Source organism: Anopheles stephensi, chromosome 2 (genome assembly GCF_013141755.1).
Source record: "Anopheles stephensi strain Indian chromosome 2, UCI_ANSTEP_V1.0, whole genome shotgun sequence".
NCBI classification, from domain to species: Eukaryota; Metazoa; Arthropoda; class Insecta; order Diptera; family Culicidae; genus Anopheles; species Anopheles stephensi.
This window is the reverse complement of record NC_050202.1, coordinates 88,419,244-88,436,869: the sequence shown is the minus strand read 5'-3', so window position 1 is coordinate 88,436,869 and position 17,626 is coordinate 88,419,244. Positions and strand designations below refer to the sequence as shown.

Below are 17,626 nucleotides of genomic sequence, written 5' to 3'. Positions count from 1 at the left end.
GGGGCAACTTCCGGTGAAAAGGGCATTAGCAGTAAGAGGATTAACCTTTGGGAAGCAATTATTTCGATTGCAAAACGGTCACAGTGTTGCAATCGAGGGTGCGGCCCAACCGTACCTGTGTCCCAATCCATTTTTCGGTAAACTCATCGAATTATCGTTAATCCTTTCCGCAACCGGCGCAACCCAAATCAAAGCCCCGATCGGAAACATATGGTTGCCGAGGGTTTAAAGATAATACGGCCCGCTTTTTCGGAAACGGTCTGCGTGGGGTGAGTGAACGGGCACCTAAATCCTAGCGTTTAATTAAGATAAATAAAATCCAGACATAAACAATCCCTTTACGCTGCTAGGGTCGTTGACAAAACAGGCTTTCTAAATATTAGGGAATCATTTACTGAAGGTAATGTGATAAAAAGATTAAATTTATGCAGTAAAATGACTGCTTTGTTTTAAATTTACAACAACCCAGAACGATTTTATGTTCTATGTTATCTAATTTGGCTTAATGGAGACGCCTGGTGGTTTTGCAGCTTCGATGGAGACGCATGGTGATCCACATGTTTCTACTACAACAGATCCAACCAAAACTATTATCATTCACTGTGTCATATAAATCAGTATTAATCAAATTACATGACCCAAACTCATTCTTCCCTCCCCCAAAAAGCTGTCCATAAAATCGGATAATACATGGAGTAAAACGTATCACCTCCACGTGAGAAACAGTCCAACTGACATCCCCAACTCGCACTCCCAATGACGGGACCCGAAAGTCCCACGGTACTCTAATCTGAAATAGATCAGATTTAATTGCTTCCAGTTCTCAACCTTGCTCGTACCTTTGCTACTTTATTCCTCCGGATCTTGATGTGTCAACGACACGATACCGAACCGGATGCTGGACGGTTAGGGTGGTGCCTTAAGTGCTACATCACACCAGGATACCCGGAAATAGTTTTCATGCGAATGACCTTTCACCCTCACCCTTGCTTGCGGAACGAAAAGTCAGAACCGATAAAAGATCCCCAAGATTGAGACATTAAACATCTGAAGCTGTTTAATGGATGGAACGATGTGGTCTGGACACTCGAGGCAGGGGAGTGCGTCCTGAGTTCTATCTGGAAGGAGGTAATAAAAACTGAATTAACTTTAATCTTATTACTTATGGTGCTGGTGCTGGTTGCTCGTCCCCTCTCGTTTCGCCTAATGGTTCGGTAGAATGTCCACAAAATCATTATCTCTTATTAGTAAAATCCTTCTACTAAATCACCATTACAACCGAACCGAAGCAATGATAAAAATATGCTGCCAACATTTTTCTTTAATTATGCTTTTTCTGCATTCAAAATCAACATTTCTACTCCACTCTTCAGCACCATTAAACACGCTTGTTATTGCATCCTTATCGATGTTTCTTCTGTTTCCTTCGTTGACCCATTTACCGACCATCAGCTGCAGCAACACTGTTCACACTTTAACCCACAAGCATTTTTGCCCGGGAGGAGGCTCCATTAAAAGCATCGTAAAAGATTCAATTCTATCACCCAACAAAAACAGTCTCGTGTGATGCAACAACGTTGTACAACCACTCTCCGAACCGAACCAATATCGAATCAAGATATCACGTTTTTACGCGCCACAGCTACCGAGAGCTTTGAAACATGATGCTCTTTGCTCCACACACACACACGCTCGAAGCATCATAAATGGTGATGGTGGAAATATTTATATCTTACTCGTGCAAGCAACAAAGTTTTTCCTCTGATGTAACTTCTGGGTGAGTTTTTCCTCCGATGCACATGAAATATCGATCTGATCATTGCAAAACAAGCTCAAGTTTTTTGTACCTTGCTTCGATTTCCACGATGCTCCGCTCAATGTATAGCGTCTTTTCCAGTGCACAATCTTGCCCAGCTTTGACAAAGTGCATTCCTTGCATCCAATATTGCTACCAGAAGCTCGAAGGAAACTGTAACACCCAGCCCCAGCATCCTGAGCATCTTTGCACGCATGCTGAGCGTGTAGGGAAGCGTTCAATAATGTCCGGTTGCCGGATGGTTCCGTTTCGACAGCAGCTTTTGAGGTTATAAATTATAGCACCGAAGAAAAAAAGAAACACCTAAAGGAAAATCATACAAAACATCGACGTAAAGCGAACGAGCGAAATTGAGTTTATGGTGTATTTTGTAGCTGCAACCACTTTCACGGGTGGACGATCGGATGGGTAAGTGGGCAGTGGGCTGTTTTCTTTGTGCCATTGCTTGCTCGGATAGTCGTATTGGTTATGGAGAAACGACGCCCAACAGAGATTGCGAGCGAATCTGATTATGGTTGCACAACAAAGTAAACAATCATAGTGCATCCCGGGTGGCTTTTGGACGTGAAGTTTTGGAGAAAAAATATTTTAAAAACTGTTGCTTGAAGTTGATATAGAGCAGAAAAAAGGCACTTGTTTCACTCCTAAGGACCATAAACAATGGAGTGATGCCGCTAGCGCTCCGTTTTGAGTTACTCTCGCTTCGCCTTCTCGTACGCTCTACTGTCTCAAACCCATTGATAATCGAGAACTTCAACACACTGCATGAGATAGGATCTAAATGCAAAATCATGAACACATATCATGATTTTGCCTCTTTACAGGTACACCCTAGCAGTCCAGAAAATGTAAATCGTGCCAGCTTGCCAGGGTCCTGCAGTTCCCGTTTTATAGTAGATACCTCTTTAAAAGAGGATACAAAGTCTATCTCCGATAGTCTTCGCAGGACGACAATTCCCAGCATTTTTGTGGAAAAGTATGGCCATTTGAACCGAAACCAATTTTACACAGACGGATCCTCCTCAGAGTAGGGCATCGGTTTTGGCGTATATAACATCGATTCCGAAGCATTTTTTCAAGTACGCCGACCATGCTCAATCTACATAGCGGAGCTCGCCGCAATCTTTTACGCCTTATTGATCATAAGTGCTTGTCCTCCAGACGAATATTTCATCTTCTCCGACAGCTTAAGCGCTGTCGAAGCACTAAAGTCTGTGAAGGCAATTAAGAGCCCTGACTACTTTGTGAAAGAAATTTTAAAGGTCTTAAGCTCCTTGTTTGAAAAATCTTTCCGAATATCTCTTGTTTGGTTGCCTGCTCATTGCGGTATTCTAGGCAATGAAAAGGCAGATCAATTGGCCAAAAAGGGCGCTTCGGAAGGGTCTCTTTTTGATAGGCTTATCCTACCTCACGAGCACATGCGTGCCCCACAATCTCTCTGCATGGCTCGGTGGCAGAGTATGTGGGACACAGATGAGCTTGGGAGGTTTTTATATTCGATCACTCCCCAAGTTAGCTTGAAGCCCTGGTTCCAAGGCATCTCAGGAGATCGTGCGTTCATTCGAATGATGTCTAGGCTTAGGTCTAACCATTTCGCATTGGGTGCGCATCTCCAGCGTATAGGACGGGCCGACTCCAAAACATGTGGCTGCGGCCTCGGATACCATGACATAGATCATATTCTATGGTCTTGTCTGGAGTACGAGGCAGCACGACCCTCCTTATTGGACGCAGTTCGGGACATCGGCAGAACGCCCAATGTTCCAATTCGAGATCTGCTGGGGGGCGGGGATGATGCCTACCTGAGGGCTATTTTTGAGTTCTGCCGAGCGAATGGTATTGTAGTTTAGTACCTTACCTTCTTTCCTTCCACTCCTACTGTTTGTCTGTTATACGTGTTGTATCTCGCTTGTGTGTATGATGATGAATGACTGATTGAATGAATGAATGTATGAATGAGTGCGATATTAGAGGGGCTTGGTATGGCATAGACGGAATATCCAGGATGATCCAGGACCAAAACTACACCGTTGCAATGGCGTGTTGCAACGGTCAAAGAAAGCAGACAAGCCAGAGGGATGGAAGAACGCTGGATCTCGACACGCAGAAAACTGACGATGGCATATCCCAAAAAACAAACGGGATGAGATGATCACCTACGATACCGACCCTCGCAACCAACACTACCACGACTACTGGATGACGGATATATATCAACCGAGCTCACCCGGGATAAGGTGCCCTTTCACGGTTTGGAGAAGGAAATGTTTCCAAACCATCGTGAATTGTACTTATTTTTGTAATTTAGCTTTAAGCAATACGGCCAGGCCGTTGTTTATGAATAAAAAAAAAGGACCATAAACAAACAATTGGAACTGTGGTTGTATTGTTGATTGTAAAATTCAACTCATGAGCAGTTTTAAAACAATATTGCATACCTTTAGGGGCACGCATCACAAGCAAATCGAAGCTAAGGGCTATACAAGAGTATTAATGATCGCTTAACATTATTCATACATTACAAAATTGAGAATAACTTTCTACAATCATTAAAATCACTATTTTCTACTGTTAGCTCAGAGATGAAACCTTATTTATTACGAACGAGTCTTCAACTACATTTCTTCGACCTTTTTGATCATAGCTGCTGCAAGACATTGAAATGTTACTTCTAACCCTAGGATAAAACAACTTTTACCAGGATACCTTATCTTGCCTTTCTTGTCTATCTCACTTAAAACCAAACGTCTTATCTTTTCCCACCCCGTATTATATTAAGAAAATCGGTAAGCAATACAACAACAAAAATCATCCCCTTATTAAGGGTTTCTTTAATTAAGCCTAAGAGCAGGGCCACTTCACAGCAAAACTATGCACCGAGCCATACTCTGGCACCGAGCCAGCAGGTGCGGAGCGCGGTAATTAAGCTGATTATTTTCCTTCTATCTGTTTGTGCTCCTGCTCTTTGGACACGAAAGCCAAACAGAAAAAAACCAACTCCCCCCCCCCCCCCCCCGCCTAGAAATCTTTTCTACTCACCAGCCCGAGTATTGACACGGCATGACTCTTGGAACGCAACGCTACACTAGCGCTAAGAATAAAGCGACTCTTTCGACGTTCTCGTTTTTTATTTCTTTCCTTACCCAATCAGACAGGATCAGTAACCGGCGACCGAAGCATCGAAGCGATTCCAAGCACTTGCTATCCTTGCTATGCTGGAATGGACTCTAGGCCACATTCCCGTGGCCAGGCTGCAATCGTACAGCTGCAAAAATTGTGCAACGGAAAAATGTAATTAGAACTAATGACTTCCATTCACATTATTGCGCTTCACCGGAACTGGTCGTCTGTCTGATGGGAGGGTGGGGGGGGGGAGTGTAAATAGAGAGAGAGAGAGAGAATTGAGAGATGAAGGGTTAGATTGTGGATTTACTTTTTTTATTTTCAAACGTCTGTCGGTCGTCTATCGCTGGCAGAAGCACCGTCATGTATGTACGGTGAAAGTAAGGATTCGTGTGCAATTAAAATAATATGATACGAATCGTGGAACAGACTAACACTAGATACATAAGCGAATATAATTTCAAGAAAATAAAGAAAAAACTCTAAAATATACATAAAAATGAAATACAGTACCAAACCTGTCAAAACGAGCAAGCGCCATAAAAACCCAATTCACACCCATGAACAAACACCGAACACAGCACAAGGAAAAGTAAATTACACAGCAAATGAAAAAAACAAAAACTCCGAGCTTCATCAACCAACTCATCAATAAGGGAAAAAATGCGTTAAAAAACCGGGTGCCGGGAAAAGCATTTGAGCACGCCGGCCAAACAAAGGCCTACAACTACCGGCATACAAAGCCCGGTGCCCGGCTGCGTTACCATGATGACGTTTAATTAATCACGCTTCCTGTGTTTTTCCTTCCGTATCTGTGACGGGACAGTTTTTACACCATGTTCTTTCTTTCTTTTTTTTTTGTTTGCACCTTATTGCAACTGTCCGTACAAAACACTGTCCGGAACGTAAAACTGTCCCTTTTTTACATTTTCTTTTTCCTTACGGGCTTGGTCTTACTTATTATAAGAAACAGCCTCGGGAAAGGATGGCTCGTAACACAACGCACAGGAAGAGGGAAGAGGGAAAAACATCGCATACAGGCAGAAGAATGGACAAAATGGGTTGGGAGAAATGGAATTTCCCCCGTCAGATGGAATGTTGGACGGCCGGGCGAATTGGTAGCCGCAAGCAATTTGTTATTACTTTCCGCGTTCACGCTTTCCAGGACAGCTTAGCGTCAAATTGAACGATATGAAGCTTTCGGCCAGTTCGCTTTCGTTCCCGCTTTGCTAACGAGAATGTTCCGTGTTATGCGGGTGAAAAGTAAACGAAACCGGAATTTTGCCCGGTTTTGTAAACCATTTTTCCCTATAATAATGAAATCAAACTCACCTGCGCGCTCATCACCAGAGCAGCGTCGGCTCTGTTTGAGACTGTGTAGATAAAGTTTTTAAACCACAGTATATCCACTGCCCGCTGCTGGTAGGACTGCCATCAAGTGCTTGTCCCACATTATTTATCGGATCCGAACTATCCCACCTAGACACACACACACACTCGGGGGGGGGCGAGTTTTTGCCCCGAGTTCAGTTCAACCTGGCAGGCTGGCTGCTGATCAAATATTGACCGACCACTTCATAAGCCTTAGCTTACACACATCCGATCATCAAAGTTCGATGAAGCGTAGGCTGAACTGCAAACAGCACCACAGCTCGCCCACCTCTCCTTGCGTCCGTCAGCCAGACACGTCGGGCAGATCCTTTCGGCAAACACACCACACAGCTCACAGGCAGTCACTTTTGCCCTCAACTAATTTAAATTTCCAACCCATCTCAACTCGCCGTCCGCGTCTGCATTGGAAAGTAGTGGCTGATGTCTTAAACTGAGCGCTCGTTAGCTTCTTGCGACAACCACGACCCATTTTCCGATGCAATTTAATTGACACAACGAGTCTTGCAGGCTGCCGACTGCAAACGCGAAAACAATCACAGGCCAACTTACTGCATTATGAATCGCTTCAAGCAACCGGAAGAACGCTTCATTCGCTGCACTTTGAACGAGTTAGCTCGTTGAAGTAAGCGACATGAAAGAGAATTTTTAAAGTCCCTGGTTCGCCTGTCTCCTGTGCTGAAAGTGTGTCAACTCGAAAAAGTTGGAAGGAGCGAATATGGGCACGACAGCTGGGCCCGGTCATCAACAATGTCCCACCGGGGAACGGACGGTTCGAGCGATGCAGTCTTCGCTGTTTAAGGATCGGCTTCGTTTGGATGCTTTGGATGCATCCTGGCGACATTCCCGGCGGAAATGAAACTAATTTATTGGTCCGTTCCCTCGAGCGGGACGTTTGATGCTTCAAAATGCCACTCCATTAGGACGGGAAACTCGTTAAATCTTTGTTTTTTTTTGGGGAGCTGTGAACTTCTCCATGAAATTGATGCACTTTTGTGGACTCATTGAGACAAAGTTGTTTTGAGGCAGCACGAAACTCATCCGCTTCCGCTTTCGTAATTATTTACTTCCAGAACACGTTTGGCGCACGGATCTCGATTTTATGGTCACCCACAGCGATCGTTTGGTGGTGCTATCGTTCATGACCTCCTCACCGACGTACCCGAACACGACCACAGCACGCCCGCCGATGAGCGAGCTGGAGCGCAAGCTGTACCGCAACGGATACTTCGAGCAGAGCGATCTCGTGGAAAAGTTCTCCGACTATGACGATGACATCGCTACGCTGGACACTAGCGACGAGGCGTTCCGTACGCACGAAGCACTCGAGATGGGCACACAGCTGTTCGCTGGCAGCTCCTCGATTGCTATCTCAACGATGGAAAACTTCAATGTACCGGGCGAAAATCCAACTACACTTCACACGCTTCCACCGATGCGTAACCTCATCACCACGACGACAACTACAAATGCACCGAGACTTAAACAACCGGTATCTACCCTGGGCACCGTGCCGAACACAAGCCTAGAGCGATCCAGCAGTCGCGAAAGCCGTCGACGAGATCCAACCCGTAACAACCATCACCGAAAGACGTCTCACTCGACGACGATCGGGAAGGGACACGTTGGCGGGAAGGGGAAATCACATCACGCCAACCATCACCAACACGGACAGCATCAACAAGAGCATCGGAATCGGTACACGGAAGAGATCGACACGCGGTTGGAGCTGGAGGAACAGCAGGAACTGGACTGGAGTTTGCTCAATCAACCCGAAGGTACACCAACGCTCATCGAAGCGTCCGCCGGTGGAAAGCGAGTGTCCAGCAAAGCGAAACCATCCGGCACGAGCTCTCCAACAATCTCGGCCCCACCCGGTACAACGCGAGGCACTATCGCAAAGTCCGACTCTAGTCATCCGAAGCGTCCAACAACTGCTCAACCAATCTCCACGACGACGACCACCACGACCACTGTTCCGAATGTAACGAAAAGGGTCACAACTACCACCACCACCACCAACAAGGACAGTGACATTCACATCCTGAAGCCGGTGAATATCCCGGAAAACATTATCCCCTCCACGCCGGTCACGACCAACTCCAAGATTATCGAGATCAAACCGAAGTCCAGCACGACAACCAGCACCAGCAGCGCGTCCGGAGCGCTGTCCAGAGCGGCCACGATCAGCCGCAAAAGCAGACACTCGGAACCGTTGTCCGCGATGGAAACGTTCAGCAGCGAAAGTTTGGAAAGCATCGAAAACATCCCGAGCGTTGACGAGGACGAGTTCATCATTAAGGATGAGCACGGGATGGAGATTAAGCCAGCGTTTCTGATCGGTGCCGCACCGGGCAACTTGACGCTGCGATCGATGCAACTGTCCGGGTTTCCGGCCATGTTGGCTAAGATCTTCGGCTCACCGAGCGAGCGTCAGTTTGGTGCCGCATCCGCGTGGGCCGGCGTACCGAGCCTGGAGTTTGTGAATCTTGCCATTGCGCTAGCAGTGTGGGCCGTCCGCTATCCGTCCGTCTTTTGGCACACGTCCAAATCGTTCGCCTGCCTGTTCAGTCTGCAGATGATTGCGAACGGGGCGGACATTCTGCTTAGCTTCGCTGGTGCCAGTGTGCTGTACAAGCTGCAAACCCTGGGCCAAGCGCTTCCACTGCAAGCCCCGGCCCTGATCCTGAACGGGACCGTCACGATCGCACTGACCATGCTGGCGCTTATCCTCACGATAGCATCCTCGATGGTGCTGTATCTGTACGGGCATGGGAAGTTGGCGGCGAGAGTGCGCGATCGTCGCATGATCACGGCCAAACAGAGCGCAGACGTTTGGGCGTACTTTGCGCACTGTTCGTCGCTCTGCTTCGTACTAGCGCTGGCCGTCGTTAAGGCACCACTGATGCACGATCTCAGCGCCACCTATCGGGGAAGTCTTGATGGGGCTGTACTCGCTGCTGGTAAGTAATCTAGTGCACATAACGCCTTGAAAGCGCTTCCTAATGATTATTTCTTCGACAGCTCTCGGTTCCGTGATACATCTATTTCTGTGGATCGTCCTATGGCTGGGACTGACGGCCAAACGACGCTGGCACTTCAAACTCCCCCCACTGGACGGTGGTCGACTGGTTGGAGCGGCCGGTGCCTCTAGTCAACCGTTGCTGCGTGGAAATGGAAGTCTCCGCTCACCGAACGGTACCCCGGTGAATGCTCTGCAGGGTGGTCAAGGCGGTGGACCTGGCAGTGGTCCGGGCGGTGGCCCCGGCACGGGATCGGGTGGCGAAGAGGAAACGATCTACTGGCCGAAGATTGCGCCAAACTCGCCGAAGCTCAAAGTAACATTCAACGAAGTAACCAGTACGTCCTCCGAACTCGCTCACGGTCCTCACGAACATGGCAACAAGCGGTAAAGCATACACAAGACAAGTCTTACCAAGTTTCAACTCGCTCGTGCTCGTTCTGTGTGTTTTGTTGTTTGTTAGTTTTGCGTGTTTTTGTCCCTACTCGGTACTACAGTTTAGCATGTTTTTGATGATGTCCTGACGTTAATGCACCCGTTTTGTACATACCTCTGCACCACCACCAAGCCTGATCCGTACAACATAGTGTTTGCTTGCCTTTGTTTGTATCGTTTGTGTTTGTCGACAAAAAAAAGCTTTCCAGTCACACTTACACGCGCTTTTCATTCCCCTCTCCCATCGCCAATGTGTCGCTCATTAGCCATCCGTCCGGTGGAACCACGATACGTATGTCCAGTATTACGGGGGAAGCTGATGACGGAGACTACGCTACGCTAAGGGGCCCAACGGGCGATCTGCTCCATCTCGGTCCGTACGAACATCCCGCACCCTCTGGATCTCCTCCACCTCCCCCACCACCACCTCCCCAGCTGCTGGACGATTGTGATCTGCTGGATGAGGCCAGCAACAGTAATACGCTCGTCGGAAGTGCCAACGATCATGCAGACGACACGTCGGAGGAGGGCAAACTGTTGGCCTGTGTGCGGGACGACAGTGTCACGTATGCGTCCACCCGGGACCTCGAGCCTCCGATCACTCGTACGATGTCACGCGAAACGTTCATGCGATCGCCGGAACAGCTCAGCAGTCCGCTGGCGCCGGTCACCGTTACCGTGCACAACCATCTGGAGAATGCTGTAAGTGACAAGGAAGTGAAGTTCTTTTCCGAGGCTTACTAATTCTATCCCTCCTCCTTGTAGGCTCCCGGCTCAACACCACGCTGTCTCCGACGGGCAGACTCCGGCATGCCAACCGAAGCACTCACGCCCCGGTCCGATTCCACCTCGACGGAAAGCTCAACCTCACCGCCCGACTGTCGCGATGCGCCCTCCGAAACTTCGAGCGGTGTACACTCGGGCGAAGAGCGTGACGAGGTGGTCATAAGACCCCGATCGGGTCCTTACAAATCCATCATCAAGGCTCCACCGCCCGCCATCCAGGAGGAACCGTTCGGACGCTCGACCAACATGAAGATGTCGAGCTTCAACAAGGATGGCACGAGCGCGACGCTTCCACTAACCCGCGGTGCTTCCGACATGCACCGATCGGACTATCCGCAGTGCAGTACGATGCCCCTGCCGGCAGGTTACCATCAGCAGCAGCACCATCACTATCACTCGCAGGCATCCTTCACGCCGCCCCATTCGGGCTCGCGGCAACAGATCCAACCCCAGCACCGTACGACCCTTCCGAACGATGTCCGTTACGCGACATCTTCCAACCAGTTCCTCAAGCGGCTACCGTACATGAAGAACGCAGAATCGCCCTACGGACATCTGGGACTCGGTGCCGGCCATCATACCTTCTCCAAGCTTCTGCATGACCCGCTCGCAATGCCATCGACAGGGGTCGGTATGCCGGTGCACTCGCACTCGAACCACAGCACGTTCCTGCCGCCGGCCACCATCCCGGAGGATCGTGATTCCGCCAACTACTCCATGATCTCCGACCAGGATCGGGAAATGTACATAAACGCGTCACAGATCAATGGCATGCAGATGCAGCATTAGAGAGGGAGAGCGAAGGACCCCAGATCTCACGTAATTCGTAAACCTCGAAATCATAATGGCGCACAATCTATTCGCATCTTAGGGAGAAAATCCAAGCGTTTGGTTTCTGTACAAAGTCAAAAGAAAAAAAAATCTCACACTCATATAGATCTTGTATACTTAGTGCTAGGGCATCACCTAATCCAGTTTTTCTTTCGAAGACCAGTTCGTGTACATAAACCCATTCCCCTTCGATTAGTGTAGGACAAAAAGATCGCATTCACAATTGTTCCCCGATACGGTGACATCATCCTTCAGCTTTAATGCTAGCCGAATATGCGCCCCCTCATCCACGTAGATGAGGAGAGTCCCCGTTTCTTCATCGCAGCCCTATCTCCCCAGAAGATACTCATTGTCCACTACTCATAATCACTAGCTTTTGACTGCATTATGGGGCGTTAAGGTCCATACTAATATCCGACAAAAGACTCTTGTAGACTGCACCGCCAAAGCATATCCTCTAGACACTCTGACCACAACCGATGGAACCACAATCCGAATCTCGTCATATCACTGTTTTATCTCGCCAAAAAACCCCCCTTACAGAGAGAGCAAGCAAGCATAGAGCATATATTTTCAAACACACACACACACACACCTAATCATGGCCTCAGATTGCCCGTAGTCGGATCAAATGTATTTTGAGCGATTTATACTCACACTATCATTAGTAGCCCCATCTCATCCCGAGCAAAACGCTCATTAATAGTTCACCCATCAGCAACAACGAGATGGCCAAAACCCATATACAGGAATCAATCGAAAGAAAAAACAACATGGCGTCCGGGGAACAGGCCAGCCACGATAGTTGGATGAAACACAAGATTTTGCAGCAAAACAAGTATTGTAAAACCACAGGACAATATTAACATGAGACCGATTTTTCGCTTTCTACTTCTACCACTACCAACGGCGGCCGGTTTGGCGCGGTACGGTAGTGGAACTTTAGCGTACAGTATACATATATAGGAACTAATAGGTGTATTGTGGCAGGATGTTGAACCCGAACACAATAAGCTAACCATATAGAGCAGAGGGGGCGCGAAGAGAGAAACGTACTCACACACACACAGACACAAATGATCATCAATATCAGTAACTGAACGAGCTCAATACATCCATCTCGTAGGCAGCATTCGACAAGATGGCGACCCTAGTGGAAGTCTCCCCTTGTTCGGTGTACGATAAAATTGGCCGGTCGGCGTAGTCAAAATTTACAACCACCATTTTACCACACGGTCGACGATTTTGTAACGCAAATTTACAGCCGAGCAGGGTGAGCAGGTGAAAGCTCTTCTAATATCAATATCACTCTACTACCACTACCTAATACTACTGCTACTGTCACATTAGTTCAGCTTTTTGCCAGCAGGATGGAGCAATGGAAGGCCATGTGATGATGAAGCAAAGGGAGACACTACACTGTAAGGCTTATTTGCATTTTAACTACGCTGAAGAAAGTAGTAGGAAGCATCACGCTATTATCACTACTATCACTACTACATCCGGGGCTAATAATACTGATGGTGGCCAAGCGGATGGCTGGCCCGTAAAAGAGAAAAGCTTATTTATATATAGACCCAAATATATATATACATATACATATACACATAGGACAGAGTGCGTGCGTAAGCTAACGGCGCTGACCATGCTGTCGCAGCCACGTGGCCGAGCAGACGGTGCGAGCGAACGTGTTGGCGCGAAAGGATCATGGATGAGAAACCGTAATATTTATTTGTAAGCTTATGTTCTTCAACCCGTTTCTTAGTCAATGTGGCGTACTGCTGCTTCTTTTACGAATTTAATTTTCCCATCATTAGCTAAGGACACTAGGGAAAACCAATGTAATGTACAGGTTGCCTTAGCACGGGGCAGCGCAAACGAGCTTTCGAGCAACAACCTATCAGCTGCTAAGAAAGGAAAGGAATATTAAAACGTGTAACAACACACCCGAATATCTCGAATAATAACTTCCCAATTGGCAGTTTTAATTTGTTTTCAAAATTTTGTTTTCCTTAATGCCCGGGCGGATGCTGATCAACGCCCAGCGGATGGGGGGGTGAAGGCTGAATTCGTCGCCAACATAAGAAGACTGATTAGATTGGTTTTCAGCACGCATATGCCGAACGAGCTTTCTTTGTGTCTTTCGCCGATTTGTTTTGCGATTTTCTTGGGGTATCTGATTTCGTTCGTTAGTTCGATTGTGTATAGTAGAAATTGTGACAAAGCAAAAGCGCATTCAAATGTGAAATCTATCATCATTAACCGTACGCTAACAGAAAATGGTGCAATTCCTTTCTCTACTTCCGGTGATCTCTCTCTCTCTCTGTATCCCATTTCCATTGGAACGCATGACGCTGTATAGAGCTAACCTTACATCGAGCGCCATCCGGGGCCCACGTAAAAGCAAACGGAAAACCAAACCAAAACACTGAAATAAACCACCGCTTTATGTAAATCTAAGCTCCACCTGGTGAAGAGGGCCCGCGTTTCTTTCCTGCGTCGCTTCTCCTCGGGTTCGATTGTCCGAAAAGCCCCCCTTCTCTACTCACCCACCGATCCGCTCGTAACGCCGACTGAAGACTCGCTCTTGAGGTTCCCTTTTGAAATGTGTGTTTTTGTGTTTTATTGATAGCATTACAAAACGCTGCTCGAGCTTAAATGAAACGGAAAGTATTAATTCAAGTAAACAAAGCTCCCCCGATAGTGTACGACGGCCCAGCTCCTCACGGGCACATCCGGCACCACTCTAATCCATACGCGTCTTTAGCTTCTTCACCGTGATCTTCTCCTTCTCGATGATGTACACCGTTGCGCCCCAGCCGGAGATGGCGTCCCGATCGAACGCGTTCACCAGCGCTTGGGATATCACCTCGAACAGGCTGTTCGGTTCCAGGTCCGGCTTCCAGAGCGTTTCGCACATACCGTACAGCTGTTCCGCACACGTGCCGGCCACCACGAAATCGTTCGGCAGATTCGGGCACCCGATCAGGTCCATGTTGCAGATGAACGGTTCGTACGTTTTCGGGTCCAACCCGGCAATGACCGGCTCGATGAAGTACGGTCCGAACCGCTTCTCGTACAGGAAGTTGGACAGCATTGCCGCAAACCGTTCCGGTGTCATCTGGCGGTTCTCGCGGATTTCGTACAGATTTTTGCGGAACAGCAACCGCTGGTACACCGTCAGGATGTCTGTCTGCAGCCCGACCAGCCCGAGATACATGTGTGGATTCACTTCGAACACCTTCTCAAAGTCTGTGGCGATGGTTTGTGCCTGCACGCCGAACCGGTGATCGGTGGCAATCGCCACACAGTTCTTGCCCTTCATCGCAACCACGCAGCCACCGTTGTACGCGAGGATAGACATCTTGGCTTGTATACTCTAGCTGGAACAAACCGATCAAATATCAGTTAACACCGATTGCGTTTGTTGGTGAATTACAGTCAGCACAGAATAACACTCACCGACTCGCCGAAAGGGGGAAAACAACAACTTCTTCTTCTTTGTGAACAACTTGCACTTTTGAGCATCCACGAACCCGTCGATGTAAACGCATCTGCCGAACGTCTCCGAACGTGACAACAACTGTCAATAATCGCACAGTGGTCGATGACGATGGACAACGCTGGATAGTGGAACATAACCGCTGTACGAAAACATTCCTACCGAATTCAAATTATGTTCTATTGTTCTCAGTGACGTTTCGGCGAAGTGTGCGTTCTTTGTATTTTTGCACCGTTTTTTTTATCTTTTTCAGCACGATTTTGTTTAGATCTAGTACTATGCTTGGGAAAAATTGATCTTACAAGCTCGAAGTAAACGTTGTTTCGTACAGATTTCAACAGTCTAGCCACACATTCTCATAACTTGCATCGTGTTGGATGCTGTATCACAGCGAGGAACGAACATCAACCACAACAGCTTACAGCCTGGGGTGCAATCATGGAAACAGCCTGGTTCTGTGAGTCCGACGGGAAAACGCAGATCGAGCAACTAATGGCATTAAATGATCTAAGCGATGACGATGAGGACAGCAACATCCCGAACAATACCGATGCAGCCGAAAACGAAAAGAAGGATCAGCAGAAACCCATCCTGGAAAATAGTGGCCACGAAGTGAACAACACGGAAGATCGTCCGGTACGCGAAGAATTTGTGTCCGATTTCGATACAATAAGAGAGCGTAAACAGGCCGAACGGTCCCGGAGTCTCAAACGTAAGAAGGACCGTGACAGCATCGAGAACGATGATCTAATAGAGGAGCTACTGCAGCGGATGCGGCAGGCGGCCAGCCAGGATCGGCTGCTTAACGTAGCGGGCAAACCAGCCACGAAAAAGATCGCCATCCTCCACCAAGTCATGCCGCAGTTGATCAAGAAGGATCTGCAGCACGATTTGCTTTGCCACAACGTGCTGTGTGTGCTGACCGATTGGATCGCACCGCTACCGAACAGAGCGCTGCCCTGTCTGCAGATCCGAGAGGGTGTCCTGAAGCTGTTGCTCAATTTTCCCACCATCGACAAGTGCTACCTGAAGCAGTCCGGCATAGGCAAAGCGGTCATGTATCTGTACAAACATCCGGACGAAACGAAAGTGAACCGGGACCGAGCGCACGTGCTGATCACCGGTTGGTTTCGTTCGGTTTACAACATCAGCACTAGCTTCAATGGAATGTCGCTGGAGGAACGGCGCCAGCATGATCTGCAGCATTTGTCCTCCGCATGCAGCAAGCCACCGGTTGCGGTTGTCGTTCAATCCACTCCACCGGTCTGCCAGCCGGATTTTTGGTTATTCACGCCAAAGAAAGATATTATCCGGCCGGGTGATAAAGGGTGGTCCTATCGGGCGCGTGTCCCGCGCCAATCCGACAAGGTGTACATCGTGCGACCGAAACCGAAAATCGAAGTCAATATCGGCACCTATAGGTCGAAGAAGCAGCTTAACCGATACGAACTGTGCTGGAAGAGGTTTAACGAGAGCAAACGGCAAAGCAAGGCACGTCCGCTTGTAGATCTTTCCATTGAAGGAGCAAAATTGCGGGACAATTAATTGCGGATTGAACAAGGCTACACACGTCCGGCCAACGACGGGTGGGTATGATTTTTGTTTTTGAAAAATTTAAACCGCTTTTTTGTACATACATATTGTGTTGAGCAAACTGGGCATTACGGGATGCTTCAATTCCAATCCAAAGAATGCTCATGTTAGGATAGGCCTTTTACAGGCTTTGGATACTAATGACTTACATCAATTTCTTGATATGCTTGATGCATGCCTTAAGAGTTTCTTATTATGTATTGACTTTAGAAACTGTCACTGCTAGACCATGTACAGGATAAATATAAATTTGTTACAAACTAATAATCGTAGCCGTCCTTTATTGCGTCCGAGGGAGCTTTGCGTCGTCTCGGTCCACTGTAGAAGTTGTTTGCATTTCAGCAAGAGCTTTCGACGTCTCCTCTTTCTGTCGAAGGTCCAAGTATACAGCCGAACATTCTACGTGCGTGGTCGTCCGGCGCTTTTTTCTTGACGTGACCAATCCTACTTCATGCCCTTGACGAATCTCTAAGATCCTAGAGCATTCTAGCCGCGAGTCTAAGATGGTTCAAAAGATTCTGCTCCATGTGTGAACCTCATACCGAAGAAATCTTTGCTAGAATCTTGATTGATTTAAAAATAGTCCTCCATAGTTCTTTATCGACTTTACATCCTTAAAAGATTTTATTCTGATATTTCTGGGATAGAAAATTATATCACTTGAAGGTAGGATTCGAAGGCCGGGACAGCTACCGATTACCCACGAGATAGCTCCAGATCCTGGTTGACTCTCAGTTCCATTGCTCTGAGTGTTTTCTATCCACTTAAGGATCGCTTTATGAGTGATGTTATTCAATTTAATTCTTATAAGACTCAAACGGCCCAAGATATTCCATCTCTCGGCGTTAAATAGGTGAAGCTCAGTGCTCGATTATCCGTGTCGGAATGTTGTTCAACTATCCTTTTTCCAATAGGAAAAGTCGATCAAGTCATCGCAATACCTCTGTAGTTGAGCCCAAGATTCCAACCATAACGCGTTGATTCGCTATCTGATGAGATCCTCATTTGCTTTATCACATTTCCACAATTTCAAAGATAACTCCCTAAATCCACTAAGAGTGCAATACTTTTCTAGCTGCGCATATCGCAAACGCAACTCTCACTGCCTGCACCCCGCACGTTAGGGGTG

General features: G+C 47.7%; 3 protein-coding genes across 12 annotated transcripts in view; 2 read left to right on the top strand and 1 right to left on the bottom strand.

The window, feature by feature from the left end:
• The window catches only part of LOC118505131 (protein tincar), a 91,098-nt gene extending 77,236 nt beyond the window's left edge, over positions 1-13,862 (top strand). For all 9 annotated transcript variants that reach the window (XM_036040465.1, XM_036040464.1, XM_036040462.1 and 6 more), the window contains 4 exons: positions 7,402-9,291; positions 9,353-9,737; positions 10,052-10,487; positions 10,551-13,862. In XM_036040465.1, coding sequence (XP_035896358.1) covers positions 7,402-9,291; positions 9,353-9,737; positions 10,052-10,487; positions 10,551-11,360 — 3,521 coding nt within the window. In that variant the 3' untranslated portion in view covers positions 11,361-13,862. The remainder of the gene's footprint in view (positions 1-7,401; positions 9,292-9,352; positions 9,738-10,051; positions 10,488-10,550) is intronic.
• Positions 13,863-13,995: 133 nt separating this feature from the next.
• LOC118505133 (proteasome subunit beta type-3-like) lies at positions 13,996-14,994 on the bottom strand. Of its 2 annotated transcripts, none has more exons than XM_036040472.1 (2): positions 14,865-14,994; positions 13,996-14,785 (listed from the first exon to the last, which is right to left on the bottom strand). In XM_036040472.1, exon 2 carries the CDS (start codon positions 14,764-14,766, stop codon positions 14,149-14,151), a length of 618 nt encoding a protein of 205 aa, XP_035896365.1. In that variant the 5' UTR covers positions 14,767-14,785; positions 14,865-14,994; the 3' UTR covers positions 13,996-14,148. The 2 variants fall into 2 exon arrangements, with proteins under 2 accessions (XP_035896365.1, XP_035896366.1); XM_036040473.1 differs by having other exon boundaries at positions 13,996-14,799; positions 14,868-14,886.
• A 348-nt stretch (positions 14,995-15,342) lies between these two features.
• Positions 15,343-16,449, top strand: LOC118502489 (protein IWS1 homolog). Its single transcript, XM_036034721.1, has one exon. The coding sequence runs from the start codon at positions 15,343-15,345 to the stop codon at positions 16,447-16,449; it is 1,107 nt and encodes a 368-aa protein (XP_035890614.1).
• The last annotated feature ends 1,177 nt before the right edge of the window (positions 16,450-17,626 follow it).

Coding starts and splice junctions, on each gene's coding strand:
- LOC118502489 (XM_036034721.1), top strand. CDS start 15,343: ATGGAAACAGCCTGGTTCTGTGAGTCCGACGGGAAAACGCAGATCGAG.
- LOC118505133 (XM_036040472.1), bottom strand. CDS start 14,766: ATGTCTATCCTCGCGTACAACGGTGGCTGCGTGGTTGCGATGAAGGGC.